Source organism: Phacochoerus africanus, chromosome 14 (genome assembly GCF_016906955.1).
Source record: "Phacochoerus africanus isolate WHEZ1 chromosome 14, ROS_Pafr_v1, whole genome shotgun sequence".
Taxonomy (NCBI): domain Eukaryota; kingdom Metazoa; phylum Chordata; class Mammalia; order Artiodactyla; family Suidae; genus Phacochoerus; species Phacochoerus africanus.
In genome coordinates this window covers 26,529,355-26,545,825 of record NC_062557.1, presented here as the reverse complement: position 1 = coordinate 26,545,825, position 16,471 = coordinate 26,529,355, and the positions used below count along the sequence as shown (strand labels likewise).

Sequence of the window (16,471 nt, the reverse complement as noted above, 5' to 3'; positions counted from 1 at the left end):
CCTTACCGGGCTGAGCAGGATTGAAGAGCAGATGGGGGCCAAGGGGCAGGCGAGCATCCACGTCCACCCCAGTCCACAGGGAGAGCTTGCACTCTTCACAGAATGGAAATTGTGCCCATTTAATCGAGAGCTTAGAGGACCAGGACATGCCATGGACCTTGTGTTTTGGGGTGATCATGTGAGTGCTTGTGTATAATAAATTCTCCGCTCTTTTTTTTTTTTTTTTTGCTTGTTTGGGCCACACCCGTGGCATATGGAAGTTCCGAGGCTAAGGGTTGAATCGGAGCTACAGCTGCCAGCCTACAGCACAGCCATAGCCATGTGGGATCCAAGCCGAGTCTGCAACCTACACCACAGCTCACGGCAACGCTGGATCCTTGACCCACTGAGCGAGGCCAGGGATCGAACCCTCCACCTCATGGCTACTAGTCGGATTCATCTCCGCTATGCCACAATGGGAACTCCCTAAATTCCTTGTTCTTGGCAGCTGCCACGCACTTGCTTGTTGCTTCCAAATTCTCCCCCGAACCTCCAAACAGTTATAATTAGTGTCTATGAGTAACCAGCAGGGCCGTGATTGGAGACCTGCTCGCTACCTCCAAATCCCAAATCCCAACAGATACACAAGGGAGCTTTCTATAACATAGATGTAGGTGTGTGTGCATGTGTGTGTGTGTCTCATGAATACAGGAGAAGCGTGCATGGGGTGGGGGTGGGGTTAGAGGCCAGCCAGAGCGGGGCTCTGTGTCCCCAAGTCCATTTGAGAGGTGGTGAGGAAACATCCAGTCAGGCCATGCACGAGGGCTGCGTTTGGCATGCAGGTGGAGACACCAGGTCGGGTGGGCAGTGTGGCTGTGGCTCTGGAGGGGACCGGTGAGTGAGGTCAAGTCTCAGGGTGGAGGGGGTCTCAGAGGCTATTTGTCCTTGGCAGTGGGGTGGGGGTGGGGTGACTGCCAGGTGGAATCTTGCTTCTGTCAGTGGGGGTGCCTGTGCCCTCCCTACGTGCTGCCAGGGCGGCTAGGCACGTGTCTGTGCCCAGGCACAGCCTGTCATCCCCCAAAGTCACGCCATGTCCCCCCCCTCCGCCCCGCCCCTTGTCTGGGCCACTTCCTCCCGGGCCGGCAGCCAGGCTCCCGTGTGCTCCCAGCAGCTGAGCTGCCAGGCTCCCAAGGCCAAGGGCAGCAGCAGAGGGAAATGTGGGACTGGCCTCCCACTCTCTCACCCCAGGAGGAGCACAGAAGGCTCAGGCGGAAGCAGGAGACAGGGAGAGGGTGGCCCCCTCCTCTTGGGGGCGCAGGGCTGGAGGAGAGCCACCCCAGACGGCAGGCTGACCCGCGGAGCCTCTGGTCTGAGCAGATTCAAGGTAACGCCAGGTTTCAGCCAGATGAGGCCTCACTCCCCCAGAAGGGAGGACATTTCGAGTGAGAAGTCAGAGGCACCCTCTTGTCAGGGAGCCCCTGCGCTTGGGTGGTGTTACAGAAAGAGCACCTCAGGGAGTTCCCTTCATGGCTCAGCAGGAACGAACTCTACTAGTATCCATGAGGATTCGGGTTCGAGCTCTGGCCTTGCTCCGTGGGTTAAGGATCCAGCATTGCCATGAGCTGTGGTGTAGGTCACAGATGCGGCTTGAATCCCAAGTTGCTGTGACTGTGGGGTAGGCCGGCAGCTGTAGCTCTGATTCGACCCCTAGCCTGGGCACCTCCATAGGCCGCAAGTGCAGCCCTAAAAAGTGGGGGGGGAAGCACTTCAGGAATTCCTGTTGTGGCTCATTGGTAACAAACACAACTAGTATCCATGAGGACACGGATTCCATCCCCAGGCCCACTTGCTGGGTGAAGGACCCAGCATTGCTGTGAGCTTTGGTGTAGGTTGCAGATGTGGCTTGGATCTGGTGTTGCTGTGGCTGTGGTGTAGGCTGGCAACTGCAGCTCTGATTGGACCCCTAGCCTGAGAACTTCCATATGCTACCAGTAAGGCCCTAAAACAAAAAACAACAACAAAAGAGCACTTCAGTCAACAAACATTTATTAAGCTCATACACTATGTCAGCCCGGAGCTTCTTCCTGCTTCCATAGATACTTCTGGAATTAGGTAACTAATCGGTGTGGGATGGCCAGCAGGCAGTAGTGGAGGAACCAGAAAATAATTTGTGGAAGCTTTAGCAACAGTCTTGCTCACCTTACCCCCTTTGCCCAAGGAAGAGAAGCAATCTCCTCAAGAGCTCTGAGCAACCCAGACCTGAAGGCCACCTTTCTCGCATTCCCTTAGAATATCTCCACTGAGCACCTACTGTGTGCGGTCAGTGTGCCCCGTGGGGGCACAGAGAATCCTGTCCTCCTGGACATTACATTCTAGGGACGAAGTGGATCCCAATTCAGACAGGACATATCCCGTAGGAGAGCTCAGAGGCTGTAAGAGGTGCCTCGGAGGCCTGGCGGAGGGGGCTCTCAGAGGAGTCATTTGGACAGAGGCCAAAATAACTGCACCAAGGGGGGAGTTGTCTGGACTCGGGGGGCTGGGTGGTTCCTGGCAGAAGGATCGGCAGGGGCAAAAGCTCTGAAATGAGGGTGTGTGAGGAGGCAGTGTGGCTGGAGCAGCAAGCAGCCGGGCAGGGTGATGAGGTCAGAGGGATGGGCAGGGTCTGGACACCTGGCCAAGAGTGGATTTGCTCTTAGAGTCACGGGAAGACAGCGGAGAGCTGAGAACAGAGGGGCGTGACTCCCTGATTTTTCCTTGTAAAGGATGGACCTGAGACTGCAGAGGCGGGTGGAGGCAGGGAGGCTACAGGGAGGCTGTTGTGAAGAAACGTGAGTGAGATTCTGGGGCCGGGTCGGGGAGGGTGATCGGGGAGGCTGTGAAACGTAGGTGGATTCAGGATGGTTTCTGAAGCTGGGGATTCTGGGAAGTGAGAGAAGGAAGAGGGGGTTCCTGGGGCAACTTGGGGCCCTTGTGACACGGTGGCCTATACATTTCTGAACAGCGGGATGCCGAGTTCAGAAACTCAGCCCTGGAGTTGGGGCTCAGTGGGTTAAGATCCCGAAGAGTATCCATGAGGATGCGGGTTCAATCCCTGGCCTTGCTCAGTGGGTTAAGGACTGGGTGTTGCCGTGAGCTGTAGTGTACGTTGCAGATGGGGCTCAGATCTGGTGTTGCTGTGGCTGTGGTGTAGGCTGGCAGCTGCAGCTTCGATCTGACCCCTAACCTGGGAACTTCCATATGCCTCTGGTACAGCCCTAAAAAGACAGACAGAAAGGAAGGAAGGAAGAAAGAAAGAGAAAGAGAGGGAGAGAGAAAGAGGGATGGGAACGCCACAACTCAGATTTTAATGCTGTGTTATCTGACCCCCTCTCTCCCCCTCCTTAACTGGGTGCCCTCTGGGGCTTAATCTCTGGCCTGTCCTCCCAAAGGAGCATCAGATGTGAGACTTGGTGTGGCTCGGGGGTGGGGGGCAGGGGGCGGGGGGAGCCAGGCTGCCTTGTTTGTAGCCACCTGGGGAAAATAAACAAGCCGTGGCTGCTTCGTGGCCCGCTCAGCTCTCCAGGACTTGTGCAGGGACTAAGCTAAGCCAGTGACACTAAGCTCAGCAAGGGTTTCAGGCTGCGCAAGTGTCCTGTGGGGACCTCAACCCTGTCCCTAAGAATCTCACCTGGAAGCCTCAAGGAGCTGGGCCATTCAGAGTCCTGCATCCCACCCCTTCTCCTTAGCGAGGCTGGCCTCCCTCCCTACACAACTTACAAAGGGGCTCTGGGGACCTGGATGGGTAAGAACCAGGATGTCCTGCTTCCAGAAGCCCTCAGCCCTCCAGAAGGCATTATGGAGGGGGACACACCAGGTCTGAATCCAAGCTCTGCCACGTGCTTGCTCTGTGACCTTGGGTAAGTCACTCATCCTCTCCGGGCCTCAGTGGCCTTGTCTGTAAAATGGGGATAATGATTCCGTTCCCTCTTGCTGTGCAGGGCATGTGAGGGCACACACAGGCCCTTCTCTCTTACGTCCGGAGAATTTGAGAAATGGCAAAATGCCGAGTGCAAAGGGGAGGTTGGCGGCCCCTGGCTGCTGCTGAGGGTCCCACAAGGCAGAGGGGAAGACAGGGAGGCGATGACAGCTGGGAGAGGGGCTGCCGAGAGGAAGGTGCAGGTGTAGCCGATGAGCAGAGCAGCAGGGATTTATTCTAGGAGTCTGGATCCCAGACACCCCCGCCCCATCCTCATTTCTCTGCTTATTCCAGGCCTGGGGTCCATCAGTCCAGGAGCCAGAATGGGGAGAAAGAATGTGGCCATGGGTTAGGCTGCTCTGTGATTGGGGAGAAAAGGGAGGATGAGGTCAGGGTTGGAACCAGAACAGCAAAGAGAAGAGAGAGGGGCGTCCCCACCCTGACCCTCTGACTCCCAGTGCCGCCCAGGAAGGCACATCCCTGGCACTGCTGGGCAGCGCCCCCAGCCAGCGCTGCTTTGAAAGGGCAGACAGGTCTGTGTGCCCCTTCCTATCCCTCCTTACCCGCCCCAGCCCTGAGATGGAGGTCACCTTATTATTCCCAGAAAAGAGGCTGCCCAGGAGTTCCCGTTGTGGCACAGCAGAAATGAATCTGACAAGGAACCATGAGATTGGGGGTTCGGTCCCTGGCCTCACTCAGTGGGTTAAGGATCCAGCGTTGCCATGAGCTGTGGCGTAGGTTGCAGACGTGGCTCAGATCCTGCGTTGCTGTGGCTCTGGCGTAGGCCTGTGGCTACAGCTCCGATTCAACCCCTAGCCTGGGAACCTCCATATGCCGCGAGTGAGGCCCTAAAAAGCAAAAAAAAAAAGGAAAAAGAGGCTGCCCAGCCTGACTCACCTGTGCGGGTCCTCAGTGCTGGTCCAGGATGAGGGGCACCTGGGCGTTGTCCACTTGGGGGGGCAGCCGCTCACCCGTGCGCACGTTGAACATGGGTAGGGTGGAGAGCGGCCGGGGCACCTCTCTGCTGGCTGCCATCTGTCGCAGCTCCTCGGTGTTCCCGCGGATGGTGCAATGGTGGACCATCTGGATGCTGGGGGCACAGGGCCGGCAGAGTCATCAGCTCTGGGAGTCAGCACCCACTTTGGGGCCCAGCCTGGCACTCTAGCGCTGAGCTACCCTGCAGTCTTCCCCACCCGTGATGGGCTGGGAGCCTTGCAAACATGATGGGTCGGGGAGGACAAACAGGAAGTTCTATGGTGCCAGCTCTTTGTTCAGTGACTCTGCCACGGGCTCTGGGTGCAGACAGCTCGGGTTCAAAGCTGTGTGACCTTTATAAGGTACTTAACCACTCTGTGCCTCAGTTTCTTCAACTGTAAAATGAGGATAATCATAGAACCTACTTCCTAGGATTGTTGTAAAGAGTAAATGAGAAAATGCAGACTTGGTGTTTATTTCTTGTTTTGCTTTATAGGGATGCACCCACGGCATATGGAGGTTCCCAGGCCTAGGGGTCAAATCAGAGCTGCCAGCCTACACCACAGCCACAGCAACATGGGATCCAAGCCACATCAGCAAACTACGCATAGCTCATGGTAATGCCAGATCCTTAACCCAATGAGCAAGGCCAGGGATCGAACCCCCAATCTCATGTCAGGTTTGTAACCGCTGAGTCACAGTGGACACTCCCAGCCTGGGTATATATGTATGTTTGTATGTATTTGTCTTTTTAGGGCAGCATGTGGAAGTTCCCAGGCTAGGGGTGGAATCGGAGCTACAGCTACCAGCCTACACAACAGCTACAGCAATGCGGATCCAAGCTGCATCTTTTTTTTTTTAGGGCCGCACCTGCGGCACATGGAGGTTCCCAGGCTAGGGGTCGAATCGGAGCTGTAGCGGCTGGCCTACGCCACAGCCACAGCAATGTGAGATCCAAGCCGCATCTGTGACCTACACAACACAGCTCACCGCCACACTGGATCCTTGACTCACTGAGCGAGGCCAGGGATCGAACCCGCAACCTCATGGATACTAGTCAGGTTTGTTTCTGCTGCGCCACGATGGGAACTCCTCAGCTCCTTCTTCTAAATACTCTCTCCCTACCCTGAACGTCTCTCCCCTCCCCAGAAGCCCCATCTTAGTCTGGCAAACCTGCCTCGTCCACCTTTTCCTAGCTTTTGCCCAAGCTCTTTCCTGCCAGGCTTTGACAGCTTATATACTGGATCTTCAGATGGGGGCTCCCTTTGTGCCTTGACCCCACCCCAGGCTGCCCCCAGCATTGCTTTGCTCCAGACACTAAGTCTTTCTTCCTATCTATGTTTCAGACCAGGGTTCCCTGAGGCTGGAACCAGGCCCCACTCTGAATGCCTGGAAACCTCAAATGGACTGACCACGACACCCGCTGGGAATTCCTTCCTGAGCTAGAGCTGCAGTTTCCCCTAAGAAGGCTGAGCTTCGTTCTCATCTGACATTCTCATGGACTTGCTTTCTGCTTGCTGTCCAGGGGCAAGTTTAGTTCATTCTAGGAAGGAGGGTAGCACAATGACTAAGCATGAGGACTCGCTTAGGATTTGAATGTGAGTTCCACTGCTTATTGGCTGTGTGACCTTGTGTAAGTTACTTAACCCCTCTGTGCCGCCATTGCCTCAACTGTAAAGTAGTTGTTGTATGAATTGAATGAGTTAAGACAGAAAAACATTTACATGTCTACTGGTCAGCATGCGGGAAAGGGTAACTTTTTTCTTTTTTTTCTTTTTAGGGCTGCCCTATGCTTTTTAGGGCATATGGAAGTCAAATCGGGGTCGAATCGGAGCTGCAGCTGCCAGCCTATGCCACAGGCACAGCAACATGGGATCCGAGCCGCATCTGCGACCTACACCGCAGCTTGTTGCCATGCCGGATCCTTAACCCACTGAGTAAGGCGGGGGATCAAATCTGTGTCCTCATGGATACTAGTTGGGTTCTTAACCCACTAAGCCACAGCGGGAACTCCCACTTCTTATAGGGAGCCTTCGGTTGTTATTATCATTGGTGTGATTTTATTAGCCACCAGGCCCCCTGATGAACTTGGCCTCCTGTGGGGGGATGATGTTTCCAACCCCTTTTCCATGAACCCACTCACAGTTGTGGGCTCAGCCTGGAGATCTTTTCCCAGACTACCTGTTGCTGGGTCAAATAGAGAGCATGGACTTTTCAGTACAAACAGTAAGGACTGGTTTTCTTAAAGGGGTGAGGGCCCTGGGCAGGGTAGAAGCAACCTGCTTACTGCTGGACTACTGATCAAATCAGGAAGGGGAAGTGACCCCCATCCACCCCCAAGTCTCAAGTAGTGGACACAGACTCCAGCTAGAGCCTGGATGCCAGGAAAGACCTTCTAGATTAAAAAAAAAAAAAAAAAAAGGAAAAAGAAATGGAGTTCCCATCCTTGCGCAGAGGTTGACGAATCCGACTAGGAACCATGAGGTTGTGGGTTCGATCCCTGGCCTCGCTCAGTGGGTTGAGGAGCCGGCGTTGCCGTGAGCTGTGGTGTAGGTTGGATCCCGAGTTGCTGTGGCTGTGGCGTAGGCCGGTGGTTACAGCTCTGATTCGACCCCTAGCCTGGGAACCTCCATATGCCGTGGGAGCGGCCCTAGAAAAGGCAAAAAGACAAAAAAGAAAAAGAAAAAGAAAGAAAGAAAAAAGAAAGACTTTCTAGCTTCATGCTGAATGGGCCACATGCCTTCCTGGTGGGGGTAGGGCTGGGGGGTAGGAGCAAGAACTTTCTGGCCAGCAGGGGGAGGTGGAGTCGCCCTCTTAAGGCTCAGGGAGAGTCAAGATGAGCTATTGAGTCTGGAATTTGGCAAGCAGCGTTGTCCAAAACACAATTTTCCATTCCCAGGCAAGGGGAGGCTGAGAGGGGAAGGGAGCCAGAAGAGTGAGCCTGGGAAGGCAGCCTGGAAGGTGGCACTCCCTAAGGTGGGGGAGGCCTAAGCTGGAGGGCCCCCTCCCTGCCCCCAGCCTCAATGTCTGGGTCTCATTACTCTAGCAGCACACACAGGTGGAAAAAATGCTCTGGGGACATTTTTTTCCAGAACAGGAGCAGAAGCCAGACCCAGGGCGCTCTCCCCTCCATCCTTCCACATAAACACTTGGGCGGACAAACCAACAAGCAGGTGTGTTCACACACACACACACACACACACACAGCCCCTTGAGCCCTGCCCCTGGCACACAGATCACAGAAGAGGGTCACTGGGCTGGAGGATGTTCCGACCCATAAAGTCTGATGTAGGTGAAAAACAGGCAGCAGAATCCCAATTTTGGATGATTCAAAAAGTAGGAGACCTTGGAGTTCCCATCGTGGCACAGTGGTTAACGAATCCGACTAGGAACCATGAGGTTGCGGGTTCGATCCCTGGCCTTGCTCAGTGGGTTAGGGATCCGGCATTGCTATGAGCTGTGGTGTAGGTCGCAGATGAGGCTTGGATCCCGTGTTGCTGTGGTATATATAGGCTGGCGGCTACAGCTCTGATTAGACCCCCTAACCTGGGAACTTCCATATGCCTCGAGTGTGGCCCTAGAAAAGACCAACAAAAAAAAAAAGAGAGAGAGAGAGAGACAGACCTTGAACAAGAAAAAAAAAAAAGGATTTTGTAGAAATAAATCAACACAAAATCCAAACCAACAAAGATTAATATCGTACACAGTAAAATTGGTTATTGATTCCAAATGGATGGAGGAAGCATATTTTCCAGACACCAGCAGAGCTTAGAAAATTGACCCAGGAAAGCTGGATGTGGTAGAAATAACTGGTCCTAAGAAAGTATCCACAAAATTGATCAAATTTGCCACAGGCCAAAAATATTGAGGTATAAAATCCTCCTCGTGAAATTTGCATAGAAAATCACTGGTCCCAATTGTGACAGGGGAAGTGGGGGAATTCTACCAAATAAAAATGAAAAAAGAGGAGTTCCCGTGGTGGTGCAGTGGTTAACGAATCCAACTAGGAAACATGAGGTTGAGGGTTCGATCCCTGGCCTTGCTCAGTGGGTTAAGGATCTGGCATTGCTGTGAGCTGTGGTGTGGGTCGCAGACATGGCTCGGGTCCCGCGTTGCTGAGGCTCTGGTGTAGGCCGGCGGCTACAGCTCCAATTGGACCCCTAGCCTGGGAACCTCCATAAGCCGCGGGAGTAGCCCTAGAAAAGGCAAAAAAAAAAAAGAAAAAGAAAAGAAAAAAAAAAGAGAAAGAAAATCCCCTCCCCCCTTTTTTTTGTCTTTTTAGGGCTGCATTCTTGGCATATGGAGGTTCCCGGGCTAGGGGTTGAATCAGAGTTGTAGCCCCTGGCCTACACCACAGCTCCTGGTAATGCCAGATCCTTAACCCAAGGAGCGAGGCCAGGGATTGAACATGCATCCTCGTGAATACTAGTCAGATTCGCTTCTGCTGCGCCACAATGGAAACTCCCAAATCTTTTTTTTTTTGGCAGATACGCTGCCCATCCCATTGTGACCCAGCAGGGAACTCCAAAAAAATCAAATCCTTTTCATTGTTTGTATAAAAAGTTGATGAAAGGATCAACTTCAGTACATCCCGGAATTACACTTCTGTTCCCTCTGGACAATTGATTCCCCATTCCAGTTCATTAAGGTTGATATAAATCTGATTCTAGAAATGTATTCTTCAGCCCAGTGGGCTGAGATGGTGGGGTCAGCATGATGGGTTTGAAACTGGGCTCGCGGGTCCCCCAGCATGAGCTGGCAAGCACACACACAGCAGAGGCCCCAGCCGCCTGGCTCGCTCAGCCACAGCTCTTTTCCCCTGGCCTGTCGGATGCCCACACACCCTGGCATCTCCCGCCTGCCCCTCCCAAGAGCGAACAATGGGGCCACTGTGACCCCCACAGGATTCTGGTGGCCTCACAATGTCCCCCTGAGGTCACCACAGAGGTAACCCTACCACCCAGGGACCCTGGGGCACAAGTCTGCTGAGACCAGTGTGGGTGATCATCCTTGGTCCTCCTCTGGCCACCCAGGGCCAGGCTTGGGCCAGATCCCTACCAGGAAGTCTCTGAGGGAACCAGGAACAGGGTCACAGCTCCCCCACCCCCACCGAGGAGAAACTCAGGGGAGACTTTCCAGCCGCCATCCTGGAGGTCCTTACGCCCAGTTCCCTGCAGCCGCCCCAGGAAGAGATGCAGAAAGACACCTCCCTGCCGCCTCCATCTGTGCCCTTGACCTCAAACGCTGCCCTGGGTGCAGGCCGGCAACCCAGCACATCCGGATTGCCTAGCAAGAGCGAGCCTGGGCGCCGTGCCAGCCCCAAAGCCCCCCGGAAGCCCAGCATGTCCAAAGTGATCCTGGGGGTTGTGGCGAACAAGGGGGCCCGTAACCGCGTGTCCCTGGCCACCCTGAAGAAGGCCGTGGCCACCAGGGGCTACGACATGACCCGCAACGCCTGGCGCTTCAAGCGAGTGCTCAAGGGCCTGGTAGACAAAGGGATGCTGAAGCAGGTGACAGGCAAGGGGGCCTCAGGCTCCTTCCTCATGGGCAAGAAGCAAGCCCCCAAGTTCAAGCTCAAGGCCAAAAGTCAGCGGCGGCGGCGACAGCAGCGGAGGCAGCAGCCTGCGCAGCGCCGTCCTGGGCCACGCCGGTTGCTCCTGGGCTCCAAACAGGGGTCCAAGCGGCCCGTCAAAGGGGTTCGAAGGGCAGCCAGATGCCGCCGTAGTTAACCAGGCTGGCTGGGCAAGCAGGCAGGGGCACCGGGCCCGCCAGAGGCTCAGTGCAATGGAAATAAAAGGAGCCTAGCTTATTTCACCTCTGCCTCCTGGAATCTCTGGGGTTCAAGGGAGTGGGAGAGGACAAGGTTTGGGGGCGCAGAGGTGTAAGGCCATGGATGGGGGCAGGGAACCAGGGCAAAATAAGGGTGAGAGATTTGGGAAGGGCTGGAGGAACTGAAAGCATGCAGGCATCGGCTGGTTCAACCGCATCCTCTTTTGGTTGTTTGTTTGTTTTCTGTCTTTTCTAGGGCCACACCCACGGCACATGGAGGTTCCTGGGCTAGGGGTCGAATCGGAGCTGTAGCCGCCGGCCTACACAAGAGCCACAGCCATGTGGGATCCCAGCCGCATCTGCGACCTACACCACAGCTCATGGCAATGCCGGATCCTTAACCCACTGAGCAAGGCCAGGGATCGAACCCTCGACTTCATGGTTCCTAGTCGGATTCGTTAACCACTGAGCCACAATGGGAACTCAAGCCACATCCTCTTGGATGTGGCTGAAGAAACTGAGGCCAGAGAGGATCACAGGAATTATGTGGCAGAATGCAGCCTGGAACCCAAGGGTCAGACTCAACAGCAAAGTGTGGTTGTGTGTGTGTGTTAAGTTGCTTCTCAAACCCTTTCCACCAGGGTGGCAGAAGATCCCTGAAGCCTGGCTAGGTCCCCACTCCTGTCCCACATTAAACGCTTTCATGGAGACCAGAAAATGAGAAAGCGAAGCCAGGACAGGACAGGACCAGCACCCAGCCAGCCCAGGGCTGGAGCTCACAGGCCAAGGGTAGCCCATGCTTCCAGAGGAATCTAGTTGGGTCTATGCTGCCCTTGGAGGTTGGGGGGGGGGTCAAGCTTTATAGTCCAAGGGAGCATCCTTCTGGCCCCCAGATTTCCCCTACTCACTCAGAGGTGGCCAAGTCTCTCTTCAGCCTGTGGAAAAGCAAAGGAGGTGATTAACTATTATCCATAACCCCGTCCTGGGGCCAGGCCAGGCCAGGACCCCCTCCCCCCCAACTCCTTCCCTGGCCGAGGACTCCGCTCCCTGAAGGGTGGGGGTCCCCACAAAGCACAAGTGCCACAGGGGGTCCCATGGATGTGAGCACCAGCCCCGGTGCCCTCCCTGCCCTCCGCGCCCCACACTCACCGTCCCTCCCGCCGGCAGCACATGACGTAGGCCAGCAGCAGGGTGAGCAGCAGGGCCACCAGCAAGGGCACCAGGAGGGTGACCAAGGCATCCGTCAAGAAGTCTCGGGCTGTGGCCTCGGTGGGTGGGCAAAAAAACGGGTCGTGTTCCAGGATCCCATCGCCCGGAGTAGGCACCTCATCTGCGGGCTCTGGCACTGACTTGTCCACCTGCTCAGAGAGCCCAGGCTGACTCAGGAGCGGATGGCTAGACACAGACCCCCCCGGGGCAGGAACTCTGAGGCCACTGTCCTCTGTGCAACCACGGGGATGCCTCCTGCCTGCTCATGGGATGGACCAGGACATGCACTGGACTAGGAGTCAGGAAAGAAATTCTGAGAGAGGCAGGACTGACCAATGATTAGAGCTCAGCTCTCTGGTCTGACTTCCTGAGTTTGAATCCTGTTTGGGACAAATGCTGTGCTGCAATGACTTACCTCTAGGTGCCTCTGTTTCCTCACTGTAAAGTTGAGATGTTACTAGCAGTACCTGTCTCCTGGGTGATTTTGAGGCTAAACATGTTGATTGTATAGAACCTGGCCCATAGCAAGTGCTCAAGAATGTTGATTACCAGTTCCTGGTTGTGCTGTCGGTCAAGTCACAGGAAGGGGTCCCAGCCCTGGGAATAGGATCTCGAGGAACCCTAGACACCTCTGCTCAATATCCCACAGAGCAGTAGGGAGCGTCTTTGGTTTATAATACAGGAGTGAGAGCTATCTGTTCCTCACTGCAGGCCGATTTGCTAAGTGACACCTTAGTGGAAAACAGAGCTGTCACATGGAGGCCCTCGGTGAAGAAAGGGGTTTGGAACCACCTTGCCAGAGTGATTGTTGTAGCTGTTGGGTTGGGCAGAGCAGGGACTTGGGAATGGAGATTCCTTGTCTGGATTATGGACTCTGTTGCCCTCTCGTGGCAGAAGGTAGAACTTCAGTGCGTGCATGTGGGTGGGGGCGGTGTGGGTGTGGGTGGGGGCGGTGTTTGTGTGTACAGATAACTGGAGAAACAGGGAGAGATGGGATGGGAAGATGGGGGATGAAGGAGACCATGACGGGGGCTTTGCCCCTCCCCCACCCCGCCCCCAGCCCCTCCTCACCAAGGACACATTGCACCAGTCAACTCGGAAGTGAGGTGCCAAGGTGTCATAGCAGGACAGCAGTGGAGGCTGGCCCTGAGCACAGCGAGCCTGGCTGTCGGGGGATGCCACCATCTTCAGGCAGGTGGAGAAGGGTGAGGCAGAACCCACCTTGATGTATACGCTGGGCACAGACAGAAGCCACCATCAGCAAACTATCAGTAAGTACTAGGATTTGGGGTCATGGCCACCCTGAGATCTGGGGTTATGGTGAGAGTACACAAGGTACCCCAGGTTTATGGGAATGACCATTGATGGGTGGATCTTTCATGTCCTTATGGGCACCAGGAAGTACAGAATTCAGGGTGACTAGGGTTTGGGTCCAGGAAGGGCAAGAGGGAGTGGAGCCAGCAACCAGAAGGCGGTGGACAGTGACGTGACACTGTCACTGTCACATCAGGTAAAGATGGGCACGGTGAGGGTACAAAGAGATGGGTAAAGCCCCACCCAGAAATTAGAGAGACCCACATTTCGCCTATCACCCAGGCAGAAGGCCACCTGCCCCCTCCTCCTCCAGGAAGCCCTCCCTGGTTGCATGCCTACCCTTCCTTTCGACCTTCGATAGGCAGGGGGACTCGGCCCCCTCGGTCCAAGGCAGAAGTGATATTGATCAGCTGGAGATCCCCCGGCTCCCAGAGCCCCCCGAGGGCTGTGAGGAAAAGGCTGGCAGGTGTCGAGGGCAGCACCTCCTCCACGTCATGGCTGCGCACCAGGAACTCAGCCTGGTATGGAAGCAGTGGGCCTGGGAGGGCCAGGTGGGCACCTCAGGCTGTGCCCAGCCCCCACCCTGCCTGGATCATTCCCAAGCATCCCCCCACCCAAGCTCCTCCCACCCAAGCATCTCCCCAGATCTCCTCAGCTCCCTTCCTTCTTCTTAGTACCCCACATAGCAGACCCTTCCTCCACCCTTGCCCCACACCCACGCCCCAACGACTTGCCCAGAGCCTCCTCTTAGTGTATCAGCAGAGCAGCGAAGACTACAGCTGCAGTCTTAGCAGGATGCCCAGCTCCCTACTACTCCCAGGTATCCCCTCTTCCAAGGGACAGCCCCCAAGACTGGCATTGGTAGGGTAGGGGTGAGGCTGGTGGTACCTTCTGGGTCTGCAATCAACAGCACCAGCCTCTGCCGGGTGGTGTCAAAACTGTCCCGGTTGTAGGCTGTGACCTGGAGGATGGGGAGAGAGAGGGCTGAGCACCCAGTTACAGGCATGGGATTTATGTAAATGAGGGTACGAAGCTTCCTGCTGCCGGCCACTCCCTGGGGCCCCTGCTGATACCTCAATGACCTGGTGTCCGCGATCCTCTGGGGTGGCAGTGCCATAGAGGAAGCCAGGGTGGTGGGGGCTGCGCTGGGTGTAGCGGAGCCACCGGGGCAGGTCTGGGTGTCCCTGGAGGTGGGCGTGGTAGGTGACAGGGACAGCTGGTGGAAGGGAGGAGAGGGGCTTGGAGACACGACAGGAAGCCTTCAGAAGCCTCCAGCTGCACCCCCCGCCAGCCCACCCAGTGTCCCCCAGGCCCCTCTTACCAACGTGCTCAGGAAGCTGCAGGAAAGCATCATGGTCCAGTGTGTGTACAAACACGCGGCCCACGAGTGGGTGCAAGGTGGTCTGCTGGATCTCGGTGCCCCCCAGCCCTGCCAGGAGACCTGTGGGGACCCACACCCCCAAACACACAGACCAGCCTCAGTCCTGGCCAAGGAATAAGCGTCCCCTTTTCACCCAGTCTCTGGTGGCCCTAAGGGACCAGAGAGACGTGTGCGAGGAGGGAGACAGCTTTGCTGGCTCCCAGGAAGGATGGGGTTGGGGCCCTGGCCGAGCCACACACTTTAACCAGCGAAGAGACCCAGGCTTTAGTTTGGTTTGGATTCATGGAAGCCCCCTCGCTCTTCATGTTAGGCCCCCATTGGGAGTCACAGCGGCTGGCTGGGAGGGGTGTGTGTGTGCATGTGCATGTGTGTGTGTGTCTACACATGCGTGCATGTCAAGAGCACTTGGAGGAGTTCCTGGCTCAGTGGAAACGAATTTGACTGGTATCCACGAAGATGCCGCTTTGATCCCTGGCCTCGCTCAGTGGGTTAAGGATCAGGCATTGCCACGAGCTGTCGTGTAAGCGGCAGCTGTAGCTCCGATTCGACCCCTAGCCTGGGAACCTCCATATGCTGCGGATGCAGCCCTAAAAAATATAATAAAAAAAAAATTAGGAAGAAAAAAGCACTCGGAAAAGAATGCCAAGCTGACTGTCTGGGCGCCTGGAGGGGTGGGAGGAAGAGAGGGAAGAACCCCTTGGAGGAGGCAGGTGGCCATTCTGGGGTTCCCACCCCCCTCCTTTAATATCCAGGGGGAACAGGGCCTCCACTGGAGGCCACTAAGAGCTGAGCAAAGAGGATCCCGAGCCCCAGGGAGAGGACCTGCCCCAGCGGCCCCCACACCCTCCCGGAGCCAGATTTAGCCTGGACTCAGAAAGAAGCCAGCCCAGCCAGCGCATTAAAGGGCCCATGACACTCTGGGCCTGTGTGGTTAGGCCCGGCCTGGCCCAGGACACCCCACCCCTCCCAGGTCCCAGCCCCCCGTTCCCTGGAGCCCCCACCAGCTGTGGCATTCACACCCCAGAGTCCTTCTGCTCCTGCCTTGCCCTGGCCCCCAAGCCCTCCCCTGAGGAACCTCTCACCCCCTCAGCCTGGGCCTCTCCCCTGAAGAAGCCCCCAACTTGCCCACGAGGAGAGAAATCCAGATCAGCGTTGCTGCCATGGCCGCCCCAGGCTGGCCCTGCCCTGTGAGTGACAGAGACAGGAGCAGGGAGGAGGGCGGAGGGAGGAACGGGAAAGTGGCCCAGAGCAGCTGGGCCCGGCTTCAGCCCGTGGGGCCCTCCCCACCCCTTCCCAGAGTACGCACTAAATCTAAGGCAGACACCTCCTCACATGACAAGGAGTTCCCATTGTGGCTCAGTGGTTAACAAATCCAACTAGGAACGATGAGGTTGCGGGTTCGATCCCTGGCCTCGCTCAGTGGGTTGAGGACCCGCCGTTGCCGTGAGCTGTGGTGTGGGTCACAGACGCGGCTTGGATTTGGAGTTGCTGTGGCTGTGGTGTAGGCGGCAGCTCCGATTCGACTTCTAGCCTGGAACCTCCATATGCCGAGGGAGCGGCCCTAGAAGAGGCAAAAAGACAAAACAAAAAACAAAAAAGACAAGGTCCCTCCAATCCTCCCCTCCTTGGGGCCAGAGTATATTTTCTAAACCTCCAACCTGATGGCCTTGATCCCCTCCTTGGAACCCTAAGGGCTCCCATTGCTCTGAGTTTCCCAGCTGCTGGTGGCTTTCAGGCCCTGTCTGCTCTTGGCTATCCTATCTAGAATCCCCTTCCCTTCTTTCTTTCTTTCTTTTTTCTTTCTTTTTTTTTTTGTCTTTTTGCCTTTTCTAGGGCTGCTTCCCGCAGCATATGGAGGTTCCCAGGCTAGGGGTCGAATTGGAGCTGGA

The 16,471-nt window shown here is 55.9% G+C and overlaps 2 protein-coding genes and 1 long non-coding RNA gene across 5 annotated transcripts; 2 read left to right on the top strand and 1 right to left on the bottom strand.

The window, feature by feature from the left end:
* The first annotated feature begins 1,116 nt into the window (after positions 1–1,116).
* On the top strand, positions 1,117–6,628 carry LOC125114567 (uncharacterized). Its single transcript, XR_007131850.1, has 2 exons — positions 1,117–1,363; positions 6,256–6,628. It is a non-coding gene; the product is annotated as an uncharacterized LOC125114567 (long non-coding RNA).
* SGCA (sarcoglycan alpha) lies at positions 4,150–15,836 on the bottom strand. Of its 3 annotated transcripts, none has more exons than XM_047757919.1 (10): positions 15,708–15,836; positions 14,523–14,642; positions 14,275–14,439; positions 14,090–14,162; positions 13,541–13,739; positions 12,959–13,121; positions 11,828–12,054; positions 11,587–11,613; positions 4,832–5,024; positions 4,150–4,293 (listed from the first exon to the last, which is right to left on the bottom strand). In XM_047757919.1, the coding sequence occupies exons 2-9, from the start codon at positions 14,553–14,555 to the stop codon at positions 4,844–4,846; spliced, it is 1,068 nt and encodes a 355-aa protein (XP_047613875.1). In that variant the 5' UTR covers positions 14,556–14,642; positions 15,708–15,836; the 3' UTR covers positions 4,150–4,293; positions 4,832–4,843. The 3 variants fall into 3 exon arrangements, with proteins under 3 accessions (XP_047613875.1, XP_047613873.1, XP_047613874.1); XM_047757917.1 differs by having other exon boundaries at positions 14,275–14,417; positions 15,708–15,833; XM_047757918.1 differs by having other exon boundaries at positions 11,828–12,036; positions 14,275–14,417; positions 15,708–15,830.
* LOC125114565 (spermatid-specific linker histone H1-like protein) lies at positions 10,036–10,942 on the top strand. Its single transcript, XM_047757920.1, has one exon. It carries the CDS (start codon positions 10,102–10,104, stop codon positions 10,636–10,638), a length of 537 nt encoding a protein of 178 aa, XP_047613876.1. The 5' UTR covers positions 10,036–10,101; the 3' UTR covers positions 10,639–10,942.
* Positions 15,837–16,471: the final 635 nt, after the last annotated feature.

Bases quoted from the DNA above. Each gene is read 5' to 3' on its own strand.
- LOC125114565 (XM_047757920.1), top strand. From the start codon at position 10,102: ATGCAGAAAGACACCTCCCTGCCGCCTCCATCTGTGCCCTTGACCTCA.
- SGCA (XM_047757917.1), bottom strand. From the start codon at position 15,744: ATGGCAGCAACGCTGATCTGGATTTCTCTCCTCGTGG. The intron at 14,643-15,707 runs GCAAGTTGGGGG...GGGTCCCCACAG, and splicing joins CTGGATTTCTCTCCTCGTGG to GTCTCCTGGCAGGGCTGGGG. The intron at 14,418-14,522 runs GTAAGAGGGGCC...CCCTTCCACCAG, and splicing joins GCAGCTTCCTGAGCACGTTG to CTGTCCCTGTCACCTACCAC.